Below are 19,142 nucleotides of genomic sequence, written 5' to 3'. Positions count from 1 at the left end.
ATGTTTTGAGATTTCTCAAAAGAACTAAGAGAAAAGCCCTCGTACATATTTCCAGACCTCTTATTGGAAAGTTATGAAATGCCTGGATTAGATATCGGGGTTTAAACTTTTGACTAGTTATAAAAAGGTTTTTCTTTGCTGTAGTACCTTCCAAATTTGGTCTGTCATTTTCCATTTACACACATGCAAGCAAAACTCGTCTTTTCTACTGAGATACCTTTTTGGTGTTTTCTAGCATTCTTCTTTCTCCTTTTTTCCCTCTGGTGTTGACTCATAACTTTCTCTTCTGTATGATTAAATTTCTTCTCCCTTTCTTTGCAGTCTTCCCATGACTCTACCATAAACAGTATGACCATTCAGAATGGAAGCCCCTCATGTTACATTAGACAGCCTGTTATTTCAAAATCCAATAAAATTTCAGCATAAAAAAAAAAAAGGCAAACAAATGTAAACACAGATAAAAGTGTTCATGAAGTCTGCAACAACAATAATGAAATACTTTGACTTCCTAAACAGGAAGAAGAATTTTAAATTGTATTTGTTTTAACTGTAGCTACTTACAGATCATATAATGTGGGTAAAGGGTTATCCCCAAATACTGACCATCACAGAGGAAACAATATTTCTGGATATGTTATTCCAGAAATATAGGACAAAATAAGCTAGCACTAAATTACTTCAGCTATTCTATTATACTTACGTGTCTTTGTCTTACCAACTTCAAGAAACACTTGAGAGAAGAAGACTGCAGAACATATCACAATGTTTTTCCTATGATGAAAAAAAAACACAGCTGCATATGTGGTGGTCACATCTGTATATGTGTAACTGATAAGAGACTTATTCATTTTAGTAATTGCTCTCGTGTTTGTGCACCTTTGTTGTGAGTGGTATCCTTTGATTTCTCCCTCCTGCTCAGCAATTAATTCAGTTGCATATTCCTCCTCCCTCCCTACTATTTCCTGGTAATATCTAGGAAAAAAAATGATTTTTTGGATGTTTGGGGATTCTTTCTGCCTCTGGTTCATTCCCAACTACCTGAGGGCCGTCTGTGGTTACAATAGCTTTCTATTTGGTATAACCAGCATTGTCATGGAAATGAAAACCCCATTACTTCTAGCAAGAATGGCTCCAGATGTTCTCAGGATTGGAATTCACACGTTCTTTGTGCCAGGAATGCTGACCAGTTTATTCACATCACTGGTTATACAGGGTAAGAACTCCTCTGTTTTCCTTGCCTGTTTTTCTGTTTCTTGTTTTTCTTTGACATTAAAATGACTGACTTTTCTCAACATTCTCCATCAGATTCTCTTGGTGCCCTTTCACTGGTTGCTTGCTGATTCAGATGTGCAAAGAATGTTTTTCATGAAGGTGCTGCTTTAGTCTGATGGTTGGAAGAGTGAGCAGGTAGGTGTAGCTGTGTGATTTTTTCTCAAGCATTATAGAAAATATCGATAAAGCTATCTCTAAATTGAAGATGAGGCTGAATGCAAAAGTTTCAGCAGGCCTATATTAAGATAAAACAGGATTAAGAAAAAGTTCATCGTATGTGCATGATCAGGTTAGAATTACATATTCAGAGTACTACAGGTATCCTGAAAAGTCCTAAAGGTTTTATAGTATGTGATGAGCGTGTGGCCAAAATGTGATGAGAGCTTGCTGCTCACATGCAGTAAAAAGCCATATGGATCCCTTTGAGTGTACTCCGTAGTTATTATTGTTTTTTAAGTGTTTAAACTGCCTGCTCCCTCACAATAGTGCTCAATATTTTGAGCTGTTCAAATTCAGAATTCAACCACAATTACATTTTAACAGGCTAAGTCAGCCCTAAGGCATCTGGTCCAAAATCACTACCAATATAACTAAAATTGAAAGGCATACTTACAATACAACATAGTGTAAAACTAGCAGGATCTTCCTAGTTAGATACTTTCCATCTCTCTCTTACTCGTTGCATTTTAAAACTACTAAAAGAAAAACATTACCTACATCCAAGGTGCACTAGTTTAGAAAAATAAAATGGTCTTCATTCTGTGACATTCATTCCATTAGTTCCATGTTTTTCAAATATAAGTAACGGTATAGTATGGAATAATAAAAAAAAAAATGTATTCAGTGGTTTCATGTATCTTTGCATATCTAAAAGTACTCATCTGATGACAAGATCTTATGATAGCCACAGGTTTTAACTTTCTAATTTCATGTTTGTCTTTTCTGTTTTTAGGTCCTTGGGTCAATATTCTACTTGAATGTATATCACGTGACTTCTATTCTGTTTTTACCATTTCACAAACTAATAAACTTGTCTGATTGTCCCATGACCTACAAAAATTTGCTCTTATTTTTTCTATCACACAGTAGAGAAAAACAGAGGAAGTGGAGAGGGATTTGGAGGATATTTTCAGTTCTGAAGGACAGGTAGTGTAACTTGTCAGAATTTGTTTCTAATCCTTCGAAAGTAAAATATATTAAAAATAGTATTCATGGTTCTAGGTTCTCCATCTAGGCAGCTCCAAAACTGTATCAGTGGCATGTAAGAATTTTTGTGACATTTGGATGGCTACTGCTTCATGTTTCCAGGCATTTGTAAAGCTCTAGGTTGTTTTCACACATTCTTTCATATTTAAAACTCATGAAAGACAATTTTCAAATTTAACTGTATACCACTGCAATTGGGACAATTGGAAAAAGAACCAGTAATCCTCTTGAAGCTATGGTTTTAAGCAAAGTATTTTTTATTCAAATTTGACTCTATTCCTTTGTAAAAGCATATTCATACTTGCAAATTCACTGCTTCTCAGTTTTGTTTCTCCATTTAATTCATTGATGTGAATACCAGTCAAGTTTAGACTTCTCAGTTCAGTATGGTATCTTACATGTTTACGATATATTTTAATACAATTTTAAAATGATAGCAAATAGTGCAGAACTTTAACATGAAATAGCCTTCCAGAAATGGTAGTCACAGCAGCCTCAGGCAGTTTTGATCTTTTCATTGTAAATGAAAGTGGATTTCACTTAAGTCAGTGGAGAAGGAGTTCTGTCGGTTTCACTCAACACTATAACTAGCTTCTGGAGAGTTCATATAGGCAGACAGAATGACAGCCCTAGGTCATTCTGGCTCTCGTGTTCTGGTCTTACAGATAGAAAGACAAAATCAGTAATTATGTGCTGTGAGGCATTTGTTGTGACATGTTAAGTTAATGATCCTTTTCCCCAGTAGTTTTCTTAATCCTCATCTTACTTGTTCCCTAGTTAAAAATGAAAGACCTCAAACACAAAATCAGTATTTTACCTATTATATATGTATATACATGTATATGTGTGTATATATATATACATATATGTGTGTATATATGTATAAAAAACAGTCCTGATTCAGGGATTTTGTGGCATTTCAGTCACCAACAAAATATGTAAATTTGAATTCAGCTACTTACTGTACCATTCCATCTGGTATTTATGTCAGCAGAGCTGCCCATATGGAGATTCTTACTCTGCACTGTGGACCAGTCTTTTAATTGCATACTTTTTCCTTTGTTAGTTATTTTCTTCAGTCAGCTTGTATACAAGTATATCCATATACAGTGTAATAGTGTAATTTTCATATACAGAACAATATGTCAGTGGACTTGTAAAATTTGTCCATTGCCAATGTGAAATGTCAGTGCTTATTAAGCTCATGAATGAAATGAAATGCCAGGCTCTCTTAATGTACAGCCTTCTGGGCATGCTTATTAATGCAAAACCACTAGAAAATCTTTTCATGACAATTTGACCTTTCACAAACAGTAACTCTTTATTCATGGTCAGTTTGAAGGGTTTTCCTCACTTAAAAAAATATAAGAGGACAAACTAATTAGATAAAGTTGTTGAAATGGCAGCCAGTTTTTCAAACAAATGTATTTTACTCCCTCAACTGGGAAAAAAACGTCTGCATATAGCACTGTTTTTACAAGGATTTAATATAACAGTGCACCCAGGAAATTGCCTCTTAATTTAGTGTTTACGCATCTTTGCCAACAGCAGTTTAATTTTAGACATAAAACTATCTTCAGTACAAAATTGTCCTGTCTTGTCCATGTAATACAAAAAAAAAAAAATCTGGAGATTTCAGTGAACATCTTTGTAGTTGAGAGTTAGGATTGTTGTTTTTTTTTATCACTGACAGTAGTGTTTAATTTCATGTCATTGTTTAACCTTCAATATGGTTACTCTGGGGAATACATTTGAATTCAGCATCTTACTCCATGCTCTCTGTGGGTTTCCTACACCAAAATGATGGTGTTGTAGACCAAATGGTGTGCTGAAATGAAATATGCTGAGACTAAGAATGTCTAAATCTTCAGTGTTCATGCTTTTAAACTTCTCATAAAATAATTGCTTGTGTTTTTTCTATCCTGTTGTAATAATCTCATCTAAAAGGCAAACTGGGTATTACAACTAATTGCTATATGAAGAATTAATTCAAGTGTATTTTGTGTTCTATTTCAAAATAATAGATACATATGTGCACATATAAAACCATAATTCTAACTGCAAATGCAAAGGGGTCTTTTAGAGTCCAAATGCTTGGGTCTTCTTCACGTTTCACCCACATTTTTTAACTCCCGAAGATTGATTTCATCACACACTCTTATGCAGACAGTGGAAAAGCATGGCAAAGCATTTCAAATCATTTTACTCTGACACACAGAGCACAATCAAAAGAAGGGTCAGTAACCCCTTGTCTTTTGACTGATGCTGCATTGCACTAAGCGCTCAGCAGGATTTTAGGCAAGCCCCTTTCCTTGCACATTGCAAGGGACTACCACCACCTCTGTGCTCAGTCACTCTCTCAGCTGGAAAGACAATGACTGATTAGTTAGAATTGGCAGCTTATGAAAACAGGTTAAATGTGCACCAGAGATCCTGTTGGTGTGCCCTCAAGGCCTTTTAAGTTACTCTGCTTCTAATAGGATGATGCTTTACAGCCTATGTATAGTTTATATACATATGTATATATGTATGAATACACAACTGCATGTATACATCTATATTCTAAACCTGTAGTATATGTTTGGTTATTCTGCTTCATACTTGCTGCAATTTCAAAGATATTTCAACGTTTCTTTCTCCTGCAGTTACCTCTTTCTAAAATACAATCTAGAAAATACCATCACAATTGTATGCTTGGGTGTGCATTGTCATGCTGTCATTGCTCCATGGCGTTGCACGTTCATCCCATCAGTAGATCATCCTGCATTAATACCTCGAGCACTAATGCTAAGAAATCTTTTCTGTATTCCCTTAACTAGTAAGGCACTCTCACTCCTTATCAGCATAACATGTAACACCAAGAGCTTTGTAAACAGAGAACATTGCTAGGCTCGGTTTGGATTTATTGTTCTAATCTGTCTGTGTCCTTGATTACACAAGAAACATGAGGACGTGACAAGAGAAAAGCATCTCAAGTTCTTGATAAAGCATTAGGACCTCAAGCTGTGGTGCAGCATTTGGTGTTACATGCTGCATGCACAACCATGGCTCTGTACAGCACTATGCTATTCTCTTTGGGTTGCTCTCTACAGTTGCGAGGACAGGGGCTGTAGCTCTTGCATTATACCATCAGCAATGCAAATAACATATCACAACAAATAAAAGAAGACTGTGCAACTGTGCTAGTTTAAATGGGTTTTGCTGCACCCAATTCATGGTCCTGTTGTGCTTCCAGATCTCCACAGTTAGGTCTCACAGTAAATGAGAATGCAGCACATGGTCTTTTTCTCCATCCCATCCAGCAAAGATGTTTCCTATTAGCAGTGTACTTCAGTGGCTTTTTCTGAATCACCAGTACTCTAAGCTCACTTGTAAAGTGTACATGTGTCAGTCATGATGCATGAGAGAGGAGATCATCACATTAAAGGTAAGCAACATTTTGATAATCTGGCAGAACACATTTCTTCTGAGGGCCATAGAACTGGGCACTCCTGATCCTCAGAGCAAATGCAAATATCCTTATCCCACTTATTTGGTTTTAGGCTACCGCAGTTCATTGATTTCAGCGAGTTCACTGTGGATACAGATGTGATTAGAACTCAACCCTAAATATAAAACCAAAAATAGGTGAAATAGTCTCAAGTGGTAAATTTTGTCACTTTAAATCATTCAGGTTTCCAAATATACTGCCAATAAAACTGAGGTACCTGGGGGAACATGTCTTCATGCACGCAGATGAAGGCAACAAAACTGACTATAAAATTTTCCCTTATCTAATACGGGAAAGGGATACTAAATATTGACAGGGATGCATTATCTTCAATAACCTCTACTCATTCTAAGCACACAAGTCACAGAGAATTCACCTTTAGGTCTACAGCTACAACAGAAACTCTGAAAATTTAAGTGTCAAGTTACATTAAGTTTATCATTTACCCGAAGAACTGGGCATGGCAGAGGAAAGTTTGGGAGCCTCTTCCCTGGCTGAATTCAGAAACAGATTAATGGAAAAGGGGAAAAAAGAGAACAAATGGTAATACTGAATCTAAAACCCAGCAACTATGTAAGAAAATATAGTCCTCAAATTCTGTTCCCTGAAAGTGGTCAGAAAACCACTGTGGGCAGCATGCTTTGGAAACAGATCCTCAGCAAAGGATACAAAACTGTTATCTGCTGATACCTAAAAGGCAGGGAACACTTTAGACTAACTTACCATCAACCAGTTAGTGTTAAGAGCAAAATAGGCATCTTCTGTGGCATGGCACTGCTTTGCAGTTGCCTCCCCTAAAACCCAGTCTCGGAAGAACCTTGGCAGAACCCATCTCCTATTGGTTTGCTCTAATGCACCAAAGAATAACAAAATGTTTGTCCATCAGCAACAGCCATACAGGTCAGTTTGTGAACAGTTTGGAAGTGTCTTTGGTGACTGCACTACAGTCAGCTGCACGATAGCAGCAGAATCCTGAAAGAGCACGTAACAGTAGCTACTAACCTTGTCTTCAAAAGATGGAGAACATCTTGGAAGCCAATGCCTTATAAACTTGCAATATTTTGTGCATCTAGAAAGCAGTAAATGTGAAAGGAGTCCATTTCTTGGTTATCTCTATCCAGGGTAGTCTACATATTTTTGTATCTAGAATGCTTGTTCATGTATACCTACGAAAACATGTGCTGCTGCTGTGATAAACTCTGTTCTAACTAAAGTTTGTCCAATATTCCTCAACAATTTGCTGGAATACAATGTTAGCATCTATTGCTCAATACTTGTTAAAAGCAGTCTTAAAATACATTGTGCTTTCAGACTGATATTTTTGTAATGGAATAACATTTGCACAAGTTACTGATGTGTTGACTGCACAAATAGAAACAGATGCTGTAATGATCTTTCCAGAATGCTTTATCTGAGAAGTTCTGCTTCAGAGTATCCAGAGAAAGTGCTCTGCACTTTTCTGCAGAGCAAAGCAGAGAAAGAAAGGAAAAAACAAACAAACAAAGAAAAAAAACTAGATCTTCCCTTGTTGAAAGCTTGTAAAACACTTATTGTAATGGATATAAAAACTTAGTAAAACTTAGAACTGAACTGAGACTGGGAGGAGGAACACTTGACATTTGAGGTTGTTTCTAGTACTCTAGAGTAAAATTCACCAAAACTTCACCAGTGTCAGAATTACATTTCCCTGCTTAGAGTCAAACTGTAAGTCAGTGTAAAGTGTTTCCCTTTTTCAAAAAACATTCATAGTTCTTATTACTCTAGTACTTAAGCACCTCAAAGAAGCCAGTGAACCTCAAAAATGCTACAGGGAGCTGAAGAAATTGATTTAGATAACAGAAACTATGTAAGAGAAAAATCGGGCATCTTACATAAATTAGTTGTATATGTTTGGAAGTCTACAAAGATACAGGCACTTCAAAAGATCCAACATATTTTGGATGGTTATCTTCATCTGAGATAAATGTCTCTCTGTTGACAAAGATGTAAAAGATGACTGGCTTAGCAGGCATTTAAAAGTTAGATGCATCATCTAGAAGTGAGATCAATACCACACAACAGTGTATTCTCAAGACTCCCAAAGAGTCTAAAGCAGAAGCAAAAAGTAATTCTGGCTTTCTCACAACCTCCTCCAACAGTTTAAACATATGTCTCAGCTAAACACACTATTACCAATGAGTCACCATATATGTATAATAGATAAACAGATAAAATAAACAGTAAAGGAAAAATGAAGCAGCTCTGAACAAAGAGCTAATTCTAGTGAAAAACATCATGATTTAGAATAATTCTTTCCTACTTTGAGAGGTGTGGTCAATTTAGCAGAATGGGGCTATGCATTCCTACTAAAGCACACTAGCTTCACCTAGTGTACAAAAATATATATTAGTAAAGAAAAGAACAATATCAGGAAAGCAATGCTTTAATAGTGGTTCTATAGAAAATAATCCACTTTAGGCAGATTAATGCGTCAGCCAAGACATTGTACCTGCAGGGAGGAAGCAAAGAGCATGTTAAATTAACAGTGTCAAGAAAGTAGTGATCTTGTATTAAGGTTCTCTTTGTTGAAAATATACTTTTTTTTTTTTTTTTTCCTAAAAAACAGCAATACAGCAGAAGATTGGTCCTAATTCATGTAGAAGCAAGGAAAAAGAGACACAAAGACCATTTATGGGCAACTCCTATGCCATTTAGCTGCCATCTCTTTCAGTGGGGCTTATTGTTCTTTCATCGTCCACTAAGAGGAAATTGATGCTTAGAGAAAGGAACAATTCATTGGAGAAAAATTTCTATCAGTTGATATGTGATTCTGCTTGCAGGGGGCTGTTAAAAGTCCAGCATGAGGAACACGCATAACTATATTGTTGGAGAAGGACAAAGTTATCAGACTGAGTAGACGTCTGCTGTTGAGACATCATAGCAAGTAGCTGCAAGCCAAATTCAGAGTCTCATCACACTTCAGATTTGGATTTAGTCTACATGTATCACAAAACTTAGGCCCATGCCAAGCCCGGTGGGGACCTCATAAAATTTTAGCATCAGGGTCAAATGGCTGCTTCAAGTGCAGCAGATGATTTCTTAGGGTTTGAATTTGATTTCGCTGCTGCTGCCGTCTTCTAGGTAAATCAGAAAAGATTATTGTACCATTTTCCTTAACCACAGTTTATGATTACTGGCAGGTAATAGCCTTAACCTCTAATGGAGGGAGAAGCAACAGAATGACTCTGGCATAGAACTGATCCAAGCAGACAACTCAAAGCTACAATCTACTCTTTCAGTCAATATAAACTGACAGTGCAATTATGTACCTTCAAAACAAGACTGTGCTTTAGGAATTGCTCAGGAAATACTTACCAAGTGTAATTATTATTTAAACACATCACCTACAGAAATCTCATCACTCAAACATGTGGATGAGGTGTTTTATTCCTGTAGTTCTTTGCTGATGGAAATTACATTTTCACGTTTAGATAGCGCTAAAGCTTGTTTTTAAAAATGCTTCAGTGGAAATACAAGATGTATGTTGTTTCCATGTTTGAGGTTTGTTATGCTTGTTTTTCAAATTAGGCATTTGTTTTTCCCCTGTTTTTCTGCAGCAGTGAAGATCATGGATGAACTAGAATCGTCGGGTGATGACCTTTTATTTACAACCAGCACTTATAAAACATTGCCTTTCTTTATTGGTGCAAGTGATCTCTCTGTCACGCAGCCTGGAGATGTTATTGTAGACGTGCTGCCGTCAGAGCAAACAACACTGCTGCCTGCAGTGACCAACCCAACCTACAGCCAGTCCGTCATCATCGACCAGTCCCCCGAAGCACCAGATTCCTTGGTGCCAGCAGCTGACACCATTCCCCCTGACAGTGCCGGGACAGGAGTGCAGGATATCGCTGCTGAGTTGGATGGCATCAGTGTGGTGAGCACAGCAGCGCTGGATGAAGCAGAGCATGGCAGTGGTTACATCTCAGTGCTGACAAGTGAGCCGGCAGAAGCCACCCCAGCTCCTACTCTGAAGTATGTAACCACCAGCTCCATGACGACTGCAGCCAAAGGCAAAGAGCTTGTGGTTTTCTTCAGCCTGAGGGTGACCAACATGCACTTTTCTGATGACCTCTTCAATAGGAGCTCGACAGAATACAAAGCGCTGGAACAACAGTTCATGCAGCTGGTGGGTGAAGCAACATAGTTGGTGGGCTTGAACAATGTCGGCAATAGTGAGGCATTGCTTAAAAACATACACACCCCCCAACTCTAAATTACATTAATTATTGCTCCATAAATCAGGAACAAACAGCAACAAACTTCTGTGAGAGCTGTACCTAGAGGTTTTGGCTAGGAAATTCTGATTCACGCCAGTTGGCTCCCTCAGCGCTGGAGAGCAGAGTATTTTGGCAATATCAGACCCTACTACGATTCAGCCTGATAAGATGCATTTTTAAAGGACCCATAAGCCTGGAATGCTCTCAGGGTGCAAAGAAACACTTCATGAAGTCAGTGATCAAAGTGTTTACTTGTTCAAGAGACTCTCTCTCTCTCTCTCTATATATATATATATGTATATGTATGCCTGGCATGTAATTTTATTTGGATTTATCTTAGATTCACATCAACAATACTGAATACATTTAAGACTTGTGTCTTTATACTGAATTTAAGAATAGGCCTTACAAAATATATCATAGTCTAGCAAAGGGAATATGATTAGATATGGATTTTCTTTATGGGTACAATAGGGCTACAGGTCAGTTCAGTGGCATGCCTGTCATGCTATGCCTTAACCTGCCTGGACTGAACATTTGAAAATAATTATGGTTGGCTTTGGAGTGTGGTGATTTTTTCTTCTAGATGAATAAGCTCCCCAACTGCTGTGCATTTTATTACAGGGAAAATTGCTGCCCGTCCATCTCAATACATTACTGAGAAAGATGCCAGAGTCCAGAAGAATATAGCAAAAAAACAGAAAAGTGAATTTGGTGGTGGAGTTTAACAGCCGTATTAAATTCAGAGAAATAAGTGTGTAATGTGTGTGCTTGATAACTAAAAGCAACTATAAGAAAAACTAATAGGGGCTAGGCATTGACAGTAAGTCAAAATAAAAGCAACTTTCTGTTTTGCAGCTACTTCCATACCTGCAGTCCAACCTTACAGGCTTTAAGCAACTGGAAATACTTAACTTCAGGAACGGAAGTGTGATTGTCAACAGCAAAATGAAATTCGCCAGAACAGTGCCATATAATATCACAGAAGCAGTACACTGTGTCTTGGAAGATTTCTGTGATGCTGCTGCCCAACGCCTCAATTTGGAGATTGACAGCTATTCCCTTGATATTGAGCCAGGTAAGATTGTGTTATCAATATACACACAAAATCAAAAACGTGTATGTAATCTTTTCCAACTTGCTACAGCTTCAGAAAGATTACCATTTTGGAAATAATTGTATAATGAATAGCCTCCCAGTGAACATTAGTAATATATAAAAATAAATAAATAAATAAAAGATTTTGCAGACTCAGATTCAGCTATCTGCAGACATATTTCCATACAATAGTGGGGTAGAAAGGTTGGTCTGTCCATGTACACCAACTGCTTTTCAGATCAAAAGCCAAGTACAGGGAAGCAAAAATACTCTACGATAATGGCTGGGTGAAGACAGGGATAAAAAATGCTCACATATAATTTACAGGAATGACTCGTCCGTAGGAATGATGTTTTTACCTACACATCTGAGTAGGTAAAACATCATTTCTGATGACTTTTACAATGTTGTAAACAAATAATTGCTCAGGACACCATAAAGACTATCTTTCAAGGGTTATAGAGTTCAGGACAGAAGGAGTAAATTTCTAGGAATGCTAGGATTCTACAGATACTCACTGACCAAAGCATTAGCATATATAGCACCCCGTGGCTTTGTAATTCCAGAATCTCTCCTGTTTTAGTACCTTTCTCAGAGTCATAGAATCATCTAGGTTGGAAAAGACCTTCAAGATCACCAAGTCCAACCATCTACCTGCCCTACTGAGTCCCTTCACGTGACCCTTCGTGCCAAGTCCAAACCTCTCCTAAATACCTCCAGGGATGGGAACTCCACCTCTTCTCTGGGCAGCCTATTCCAATGCCACCACCCTCTCCATGAGGAAATTATTCCTCAGATACAATCTAAATGTCTCCTTGTGCAACTTGAGACCATTTACTCTAGCCCTATCATGTCTGAGTTACATCTTTTTCTTATATTGCTTTATAAAATTGAAGCCTGGATTAATTTTCAGGTTTTGTTAATTATTTCAGAGTTGAATTTTCATTGGTAGGGAGAAGGAAGATGCCAATACATTAGCATGCCTTTAGCAGTTTTGATTAAGCTGGGTACAGCTGTACAGATCTCTGACAACTGAAGAACAAAACGTCCATTTACATTTCATGCAGGCAGTTTCTAAACCACCTTCATTTTAGGTATCTCCTTGTGACCATTAAGAGAATTGGCAAAGAAAGTAAACAAAACTGCAGCATTCGAACTCTCAAATACTGCCATGTTAACCTGATGTTCTGTTGAATAAAGAATAAAGGATTCCTACAAACACTGAACTTTGTGCTACCACAGATTCTCTGCTTTGGTAGTAAATTTTCATTAAATACAAATTAAATTGAAAAAGTTGCTAAAATACAAAAAAAAAAGGAAAAAAAATCTTTCATCTTCATCTATATCTTCTCTTCTGACATGGTATTTCAACTTAATTCAAGAAAACCATATCACAATAAATTTGCATGATAGCTGTTCTTAGAACAAAACTTTCGTGGCTCATGCGTAGTAGTAAGATATAAAAGTGGATTAAATCATGTTTAGAAATCCAGCATATCCATACAGCCCCACTTTCTTTTCATTTCAGGGGAGGGAAAAAAAAAAAAAAGAAGAAAAAAAAAGTTTAGTAAATTAAGGTAATGCAAGCAAATTCCTATTTAGCGTGAAAATAAGAGCCATCTAGTGGTAACAGTGTTATCCCATAATGAAACACTGATGGGAACTGACAGCCCAAAATCCGTTGCAAGACTCATCAACTTTTATAAGAAACAGCTGTAAAGGGCTAACTACACTAGTATATACATAAATACACATAATATACATATATAAATAATACTATAAATAAAGATGTAGAAGGATTTTTAAATTACCTGTGAGCATTTTTTTTTATTTTTTTTTTTTTTTATCTAAACAAGTGACAATGCTGAGAAGGTGACAAATCATGGCAGGTGCATAGCCCAAAACTTCTTTTTAAGGAAAATGAAACACCGTCACAAAAAAAAATGACCCTCTAACACAGTGGATTGCTCATGCCTAGCTCTACTCGTCACACAGAAACACACCGATACCTTTCAGCTTTTCAACACTGCAGGGCCGTAATGTAAAACCATAGATAATGCTCAGATAGAGAATGTTTTTCCTTAGTAACACAGTCAATCTTTATTTCCACTAGTGTGAAGGTAAACTGTGATCATCAAATCTGGGGAGAGAGTAGATGAGACATGCAGTTAATACTTAATCAGTTATTCAGTCATCCTAACTCCTCTGTTTAGTTTTTTTGTTTGTTTGCTTCCTGTGGGACTGTTCTGGTTTTGTTTGTCATGCAATTTTCTGCATGGGATAAGAAAAGAATCTGTAGGAACTACTGTCCCCTTTTGTGTGCCACCTGTTTTTGTCCAAATAGGGACTAAACTTTGTAATTTCCAATAACACAACTGACCAGATCAAAGTACTTGAAATAAATGTTTTGCTTTGTTGTTTTGTTCGGTTTTTATATATAGGTAAAGATTTGACTGCCAGTAAAGTTACCTTGTGATTTATTGTACATCTTTGGTGCCTAGTTGTTAGACTTTATGTGTACATACATTTACAGTCCAGTAGCAAAGCAGTTCACAAATCAACATGCATGTTTTATACAGCAAAAGGAAATCAAGCAAGCAAAAACTGCTTTTGTTGATCTTAAATTCAGAAATAATTATTATAATAAAAAAAATAGCTACAGAACTGTAGAGGGGTTAGAAATGAACGGCTCTGCTGGATTAATTTCCAGCAGTTAAGCACATCCTGGTGTGTGTCTGAGATTTCCAGTAGTATTATAAAGAAAGTGATGCTTATTTTTCATTGAAATTAATATTATTGAGTATCTAGGGCCATGAATTGGCTCTGGAAGAAAATTTTCAGCCCAGATAGTAATTATAGTACTAGCTGAAATACCCAGTACCAATTTTTTAAAACTGCAGATTTTTCTTCTTAAGAAATTTGAAGCCCACATAACTAGGAGTGGACATTTTTCTTCTGTGCTGATGTTTTAAGTGATTTTGATTTCTCTAGACCAGACTTGAAACCAAGTTCCTCTCTAGGGCTAAGACTCTGTGTGCAAACTTCCTTTGGAGAGTTCAGGTCACTCAGGACCTGCTGGCCGGTGTAGCCCAGCTCCTATCTGTACATCTGCTCTCGTTTCCTTCTCTCCTCCCTCTTCTTTACACACTCATTATTTTTTGCCTTTCTGGATTCACACATGTTATTGAGACTGTGTGCTGATAAAAACAGAATTTGTATCCCCTGTCCTGCGTCTCGTCCTTTGCCTTCTATATATATAGGCTTTAATTTATGATACACAAGAAAATGGTTCTAGGAGACAAGTGGTGGTTGCAGCCTTTCCCCTTATTACTCCATCAGCATACACTTGGGCATCAATATGACTCTTTCTGATTCTTTTAGTCATATCTAGGTAGAAGTAGGGAATGGGAAAGGAGAACTAGACTTGTGTGACAGGCAAAGTCAGGGCTTTACGCTGTCTCTGACTTGGGCCATGCTATGAACATCAACAGACTCATTTTCCCTTCATCTCACAGAGGCATCCCTTACTAATACTTAAAAACAAAGAAACAAACAAAAGCACAGCAGTTTTTCCCAAAGCTAATACATCTCGTCTGACAAAGCCCCGCAAACATGTATTTTCCATTGACAGTGCCATTATTCCTGTGTTGCAGTCCTCATAGTGTTGCGCAACACTCACTAAACTAATTCCCTCCCCTGGTCATGGCCTAAAGCATGCGTTTAAGGTGATTACAGCAAAAACTGCTTCTTGCACATAGGCAAGACTATAGCATGGCATGACTATATCCCTGAGTACAAAACCAGCATTTTATAGTAAAAAAAGATCAACAATATTCAAGTGTGAAAATCCCTGTCAGTAAGATAAAAATAAAATCACAGCTTAATAAGGATGGGGTAAACAAACATACAAGTAAATATAAGCTTGCATGCTTGCTGTGTCACGTAGAGAGAGAAAAATGCGTGTCCTTTTATGCCAGACTATATCCTCCCATTAACATGCACAAGTAGCAGACCAGTAAATGTGTACTGTTTTCTCTAGCTGCTGCAGAGCTTGCCAAATACTTTGGGGGTAATGTCTAAATGCGTCAGTTAATGATTTACCCATCCTTTACAGCTGATCAGGCAGACCCATGCAAATTCATGGCATGTGATGAATTTTCTGAATGCGTAATGAACGAGTGGACAAAAGAGGCTGACTGCCTTTGTAAACCTGGTTACACAAGCCAAGACGGATTACCCTGCCGGAGCCTGTGTGAGATGGAACCGCATCTTTGTGTCAATGGTGGGAACTGTGAGTTAGTTCCAGGAAGAGGAGCTGTCTGCAGGTAAATAAATGATTCTTGACATGAAGTCTGGTCACAGACCCCTAGTTCTATTCCATGAACAAACAGGGCCAAGTACATACTTTTCAACAGCATAAACTATGCTAATAAGTCAAGAACTCAATATTCTGATACTTTAAACTACGTTGCATTACCCTTCTTTAATACAAATAATTTCACTGTGGATAAATCCTGTTTGACCTATTAGGTAGAACACACAGAACACCATGATCTAGCTGTTTATCAGAGATGCATTTGAAAGTTATTAGAAATTCAGCATCATTGGCAGAGATGACAAGCACACAACCATGCATTCTTTTCAGACTTCTAGATACATCATGAAAAAATAACACATTCACATTTTTTGCTATTGATTACCTAGTAGTAGTTTAAGAAATTAAGTTTTCTAAGTAAGTCGTATTAAAAATGAAATTTATTTTCTTACAAGCACACCTATGAACACTAATCTGATTCATTCTCTCTTAATACTGACTTTAGAATTAGGTTAATGACACGTCTTTTCGAATACTTAGGATTAATGTCAAAAACAAGACTACCAAGCAAATTATTCATATGATACTTTCACTGCAAGAACACAACTGCCACAATTCATTTTCTGCAGTGGGCATCACAGAAAAGATAGCAGAAAATTATTTTGAATTCACCACAATGACTTGCAAGAGTCAGAACAGTGTAGTGGCAGTATTTTAACTAGTAATCAGCCTGCAATTTAAATGGGTCCTCCTAAAAACTTTACTGAACCAGCCTACTGCTCCAAAACCAACCCACTATGAAAAATAACCGCTTTCCATTTCAGAAAAGCCTGGATTAATGTACAGAAATTACAAAAACATCATTTAGTATGATAAAAAAATATTAAAAATAATACATGAAACTTCCGTGAATTACAACAAATTACATACAAACTTAATACTAGTCTCAGACTTGAGCAAACTTGCATGGTCTCTATACTAAATTATGGCCTATGAAGGGAGCATTTGCTTTAGTCAAGCACTTGTTTTGCTTGTGAATTTCCTTAGAACCATACTAGTTTTTCCATCAACTGGAAACCCTGTGATTCTCATACAATATGAGAACCTTCTCCCTCGCCTTAAAGTAGAACTCCCATTTCAGACCTCGCTAGTCAGATTAAAGTCACCAACAAACACAATATAGGCTTCAGAGACGTGTTTAGGAATTACTCCAAAACACACCTGAACTTTTAAGGTGCTAAAACACAATTATTATTTCAACTTTGTTAATTAGGCAAAGAATGTATCACTGTTTTTTTTGCTTAACACTCATTTTCATTAATCTAAATATATTCCTTCTTCTGTTATGAATCACATTATTCCTTACAGATACATAACAATTAATTGTACTGTGAATACTGTGCTTATAATTTAACTGCATATTTTGTTTTGTTTTCATTTGAGGTACTCTGTATTTTCTGCCCTCAAGTTCCGTATATTTTTCTCTTCCTCTCCCCATTTTAGATGCCCCGTACGCAGACACACGTTCCACCAAGGACAGCGTTGTGCAAAATTTGCACCAGAACCCACACATCCCTTCACTTTTAAACCTGTCATTTTTGGCTTACTAAGCCTTGTTTTTCTTTTCATCATTTTAATTATTAAGTTGAGAAGAAAAAGACAAAGAAACTTTAATTTGGAGTAAGCGGCTCATTCTTCACATTTCAAAAAAAAAATCCTCTTTTTTATTTTGTAATTTAGAGTCTTACCTAAACAAAAATGTTCTGCATTGTAGAAGTCCTACTCTCAACAGCCTCACTTCAGAAAACGCTGTAAGGATTAATCCCGCTTTTGAACATGATGAACCCATAACTAGCTTTTGCCATACGGCTTGTAGCGTAAGTGCTTGTTCCAGTTCTTCAGAGATCACTGATCAAGAAGCATTACACAATCTTGAAAACACAATTCAGTATGGAGGTAAAATGCATGGAAATTCTTCCCTGTTATTCAACACACAGTCCCTCCTCTAATAACAGGTCCATCTTCGTGTTGTAGCTCTACAGCTAAACTAAATTTGATTCTAAGCTCTTCCTCAGCAATTTCATGACTAAAAATACTAATTCATATATTTACTTTCCATACTTACTGCTATCTTGGTTTCATAACAGAGTTATGAACTGCTTTTCATAACTGGTTTTCTTACAGCTCTTTTACATGGCTTTGGTGCTCCATTCTGTCCAAGTGCCTTTTGTGATTTAGTGAAATAACTAATCTGATGGTGGGTTTTTTTGTTTTAAACTGCTGCAGGTCACCAGACCAGTTTACAGAGCCAGGACTGACGAGTTAGTCTCTGAAATTCTGCATTTCCAGCATCAGCCAGACAAAAACAAGGTTTGTGACTATTTTCAAGAGCTTTAAAATTCCATCTAGTTTCCTCTTTGTAAATGTTACCAGGAAGCCTCTCTGTACTAGCTCCATCCAAAGAAAAACTCATTTTCTTTGGATGTTTGATATGACAGCCACAATCCACTCTGAAGTGCTTTTATGCAACAGGGTTCAATTCTATGTATATATTTGCTAATGCAGCAGTCACTTAAACAAACAAAGAAAGAAGGAAAATCTGAAATGAAAGTTCAGCACAGAATGCAAACCAAAGGGGAGGCTTGCATAGGGATGGCTGATCCTTTAAAAATACATAGTGCCTGTTTCAACTATGTGGAGTTAAAACAAACAGGAATTCCAGCTTGAGCTGATTACCACTCATATCTCAGACATTATTTCAAATACAGGATAACTCTTGTATCTTTAGGAGGAAAAAAAAAAAAAAAAAAGGACAGAAAGGAGAAAAGCTGAGTCAAGACTTTCTCTAAAATCATCAAATTCTCTTAATTCTGATGTAACTGATTGTGATCTCTTGAAAAGTAGACAAAAAGCTTTTACTTTTGTTTCATTTTTCTGAATCACAGCCCAACCTAAAACTAAAGAATACTGAAGAATTTCGGCTATAGCTGCTAGCAGTTATCACTGAGGGCAATATCAGTGCCCTATCACTAGATATACACTACTGGAGACAGGATACTGGGCTACGAGAATCTTTGGTTTGAGCCCACACAGCTGGTTTTATGTAAATAAAGGAAGAAGTGCTGATACCAGAGAGAACGATTTATTTTTGCCTATCTTCATCACACATAGGATTCCTGCCCAGGTCTGATGTCTTCAAGTACTTAAGATGACAGGTACAGACTGAGCTGACAAGTGGGGAGACAGGAACACAATGATAGAGATCTACAAAACAGCAGGGAGGAGCTGTTCAGAAAAGCTCAAGAACAAATTGGCTTCGCTGCTGACAAAAACAAGAACACAGACACCGGCAATTGTGTTCAAGTCCTAGAAGGAAGCATTTTGGTACACCCATCTTCAAAGAAATGTGTCTGTGGGTAGACCAATAAATGTTACTTTTATATTGGCTGAACTACTTAAAATTACTATTTGCAAAAGGGTTAAATATTTTATGAAAGGTATA

General features: G+C 37.0%; 1 protein-coding gene across 1 annotated transcript in view; it reads left to right on the top strand.

The window, feature by feature from the left end:
• IMPG1 (interphotoreceptor matrix proteoglycan 1) overlaps positions 1–17,966 on the top strand; it is a 56,806-nt gene extending 38,840 nt beyond the window's left edge. The window contains 4 exon segments of the mRNA XM_040553219.1: positions 9,565–10,136; positions 11,086–11,305; positions 15,440–15,650; positions 17,927–17,966. Of these exon segments, the coding sequence (XP_040409153.1) occupies positions 9,565–10,136; positions 11,086–11,305; positions 15,440–15,650; positions 17,927–17,966 (1,043 nt within the window).
• Positions 17,967–19,142: the final 1,176 nt, after the last annotated feature.

Source organism: Cygnus olor, chromosome 3 (assembly GCF_009769625.2).
Source record: "Cygnus olor isolate bCygOlo1 chromosome 3, bCygOlo1.pri.v2, whole genome shotgun sequence".
NCBI lineage: Eukaryota > Metazoa > Chordata > Aves > Anseriformes > Anatidae > Cygnus > Cygnus olor.
The sequence above is the reverse complement of the archived record's forward strand: the minus strand, read 5'-3'. Positions and strand labels throughout refer to the sequence as shown.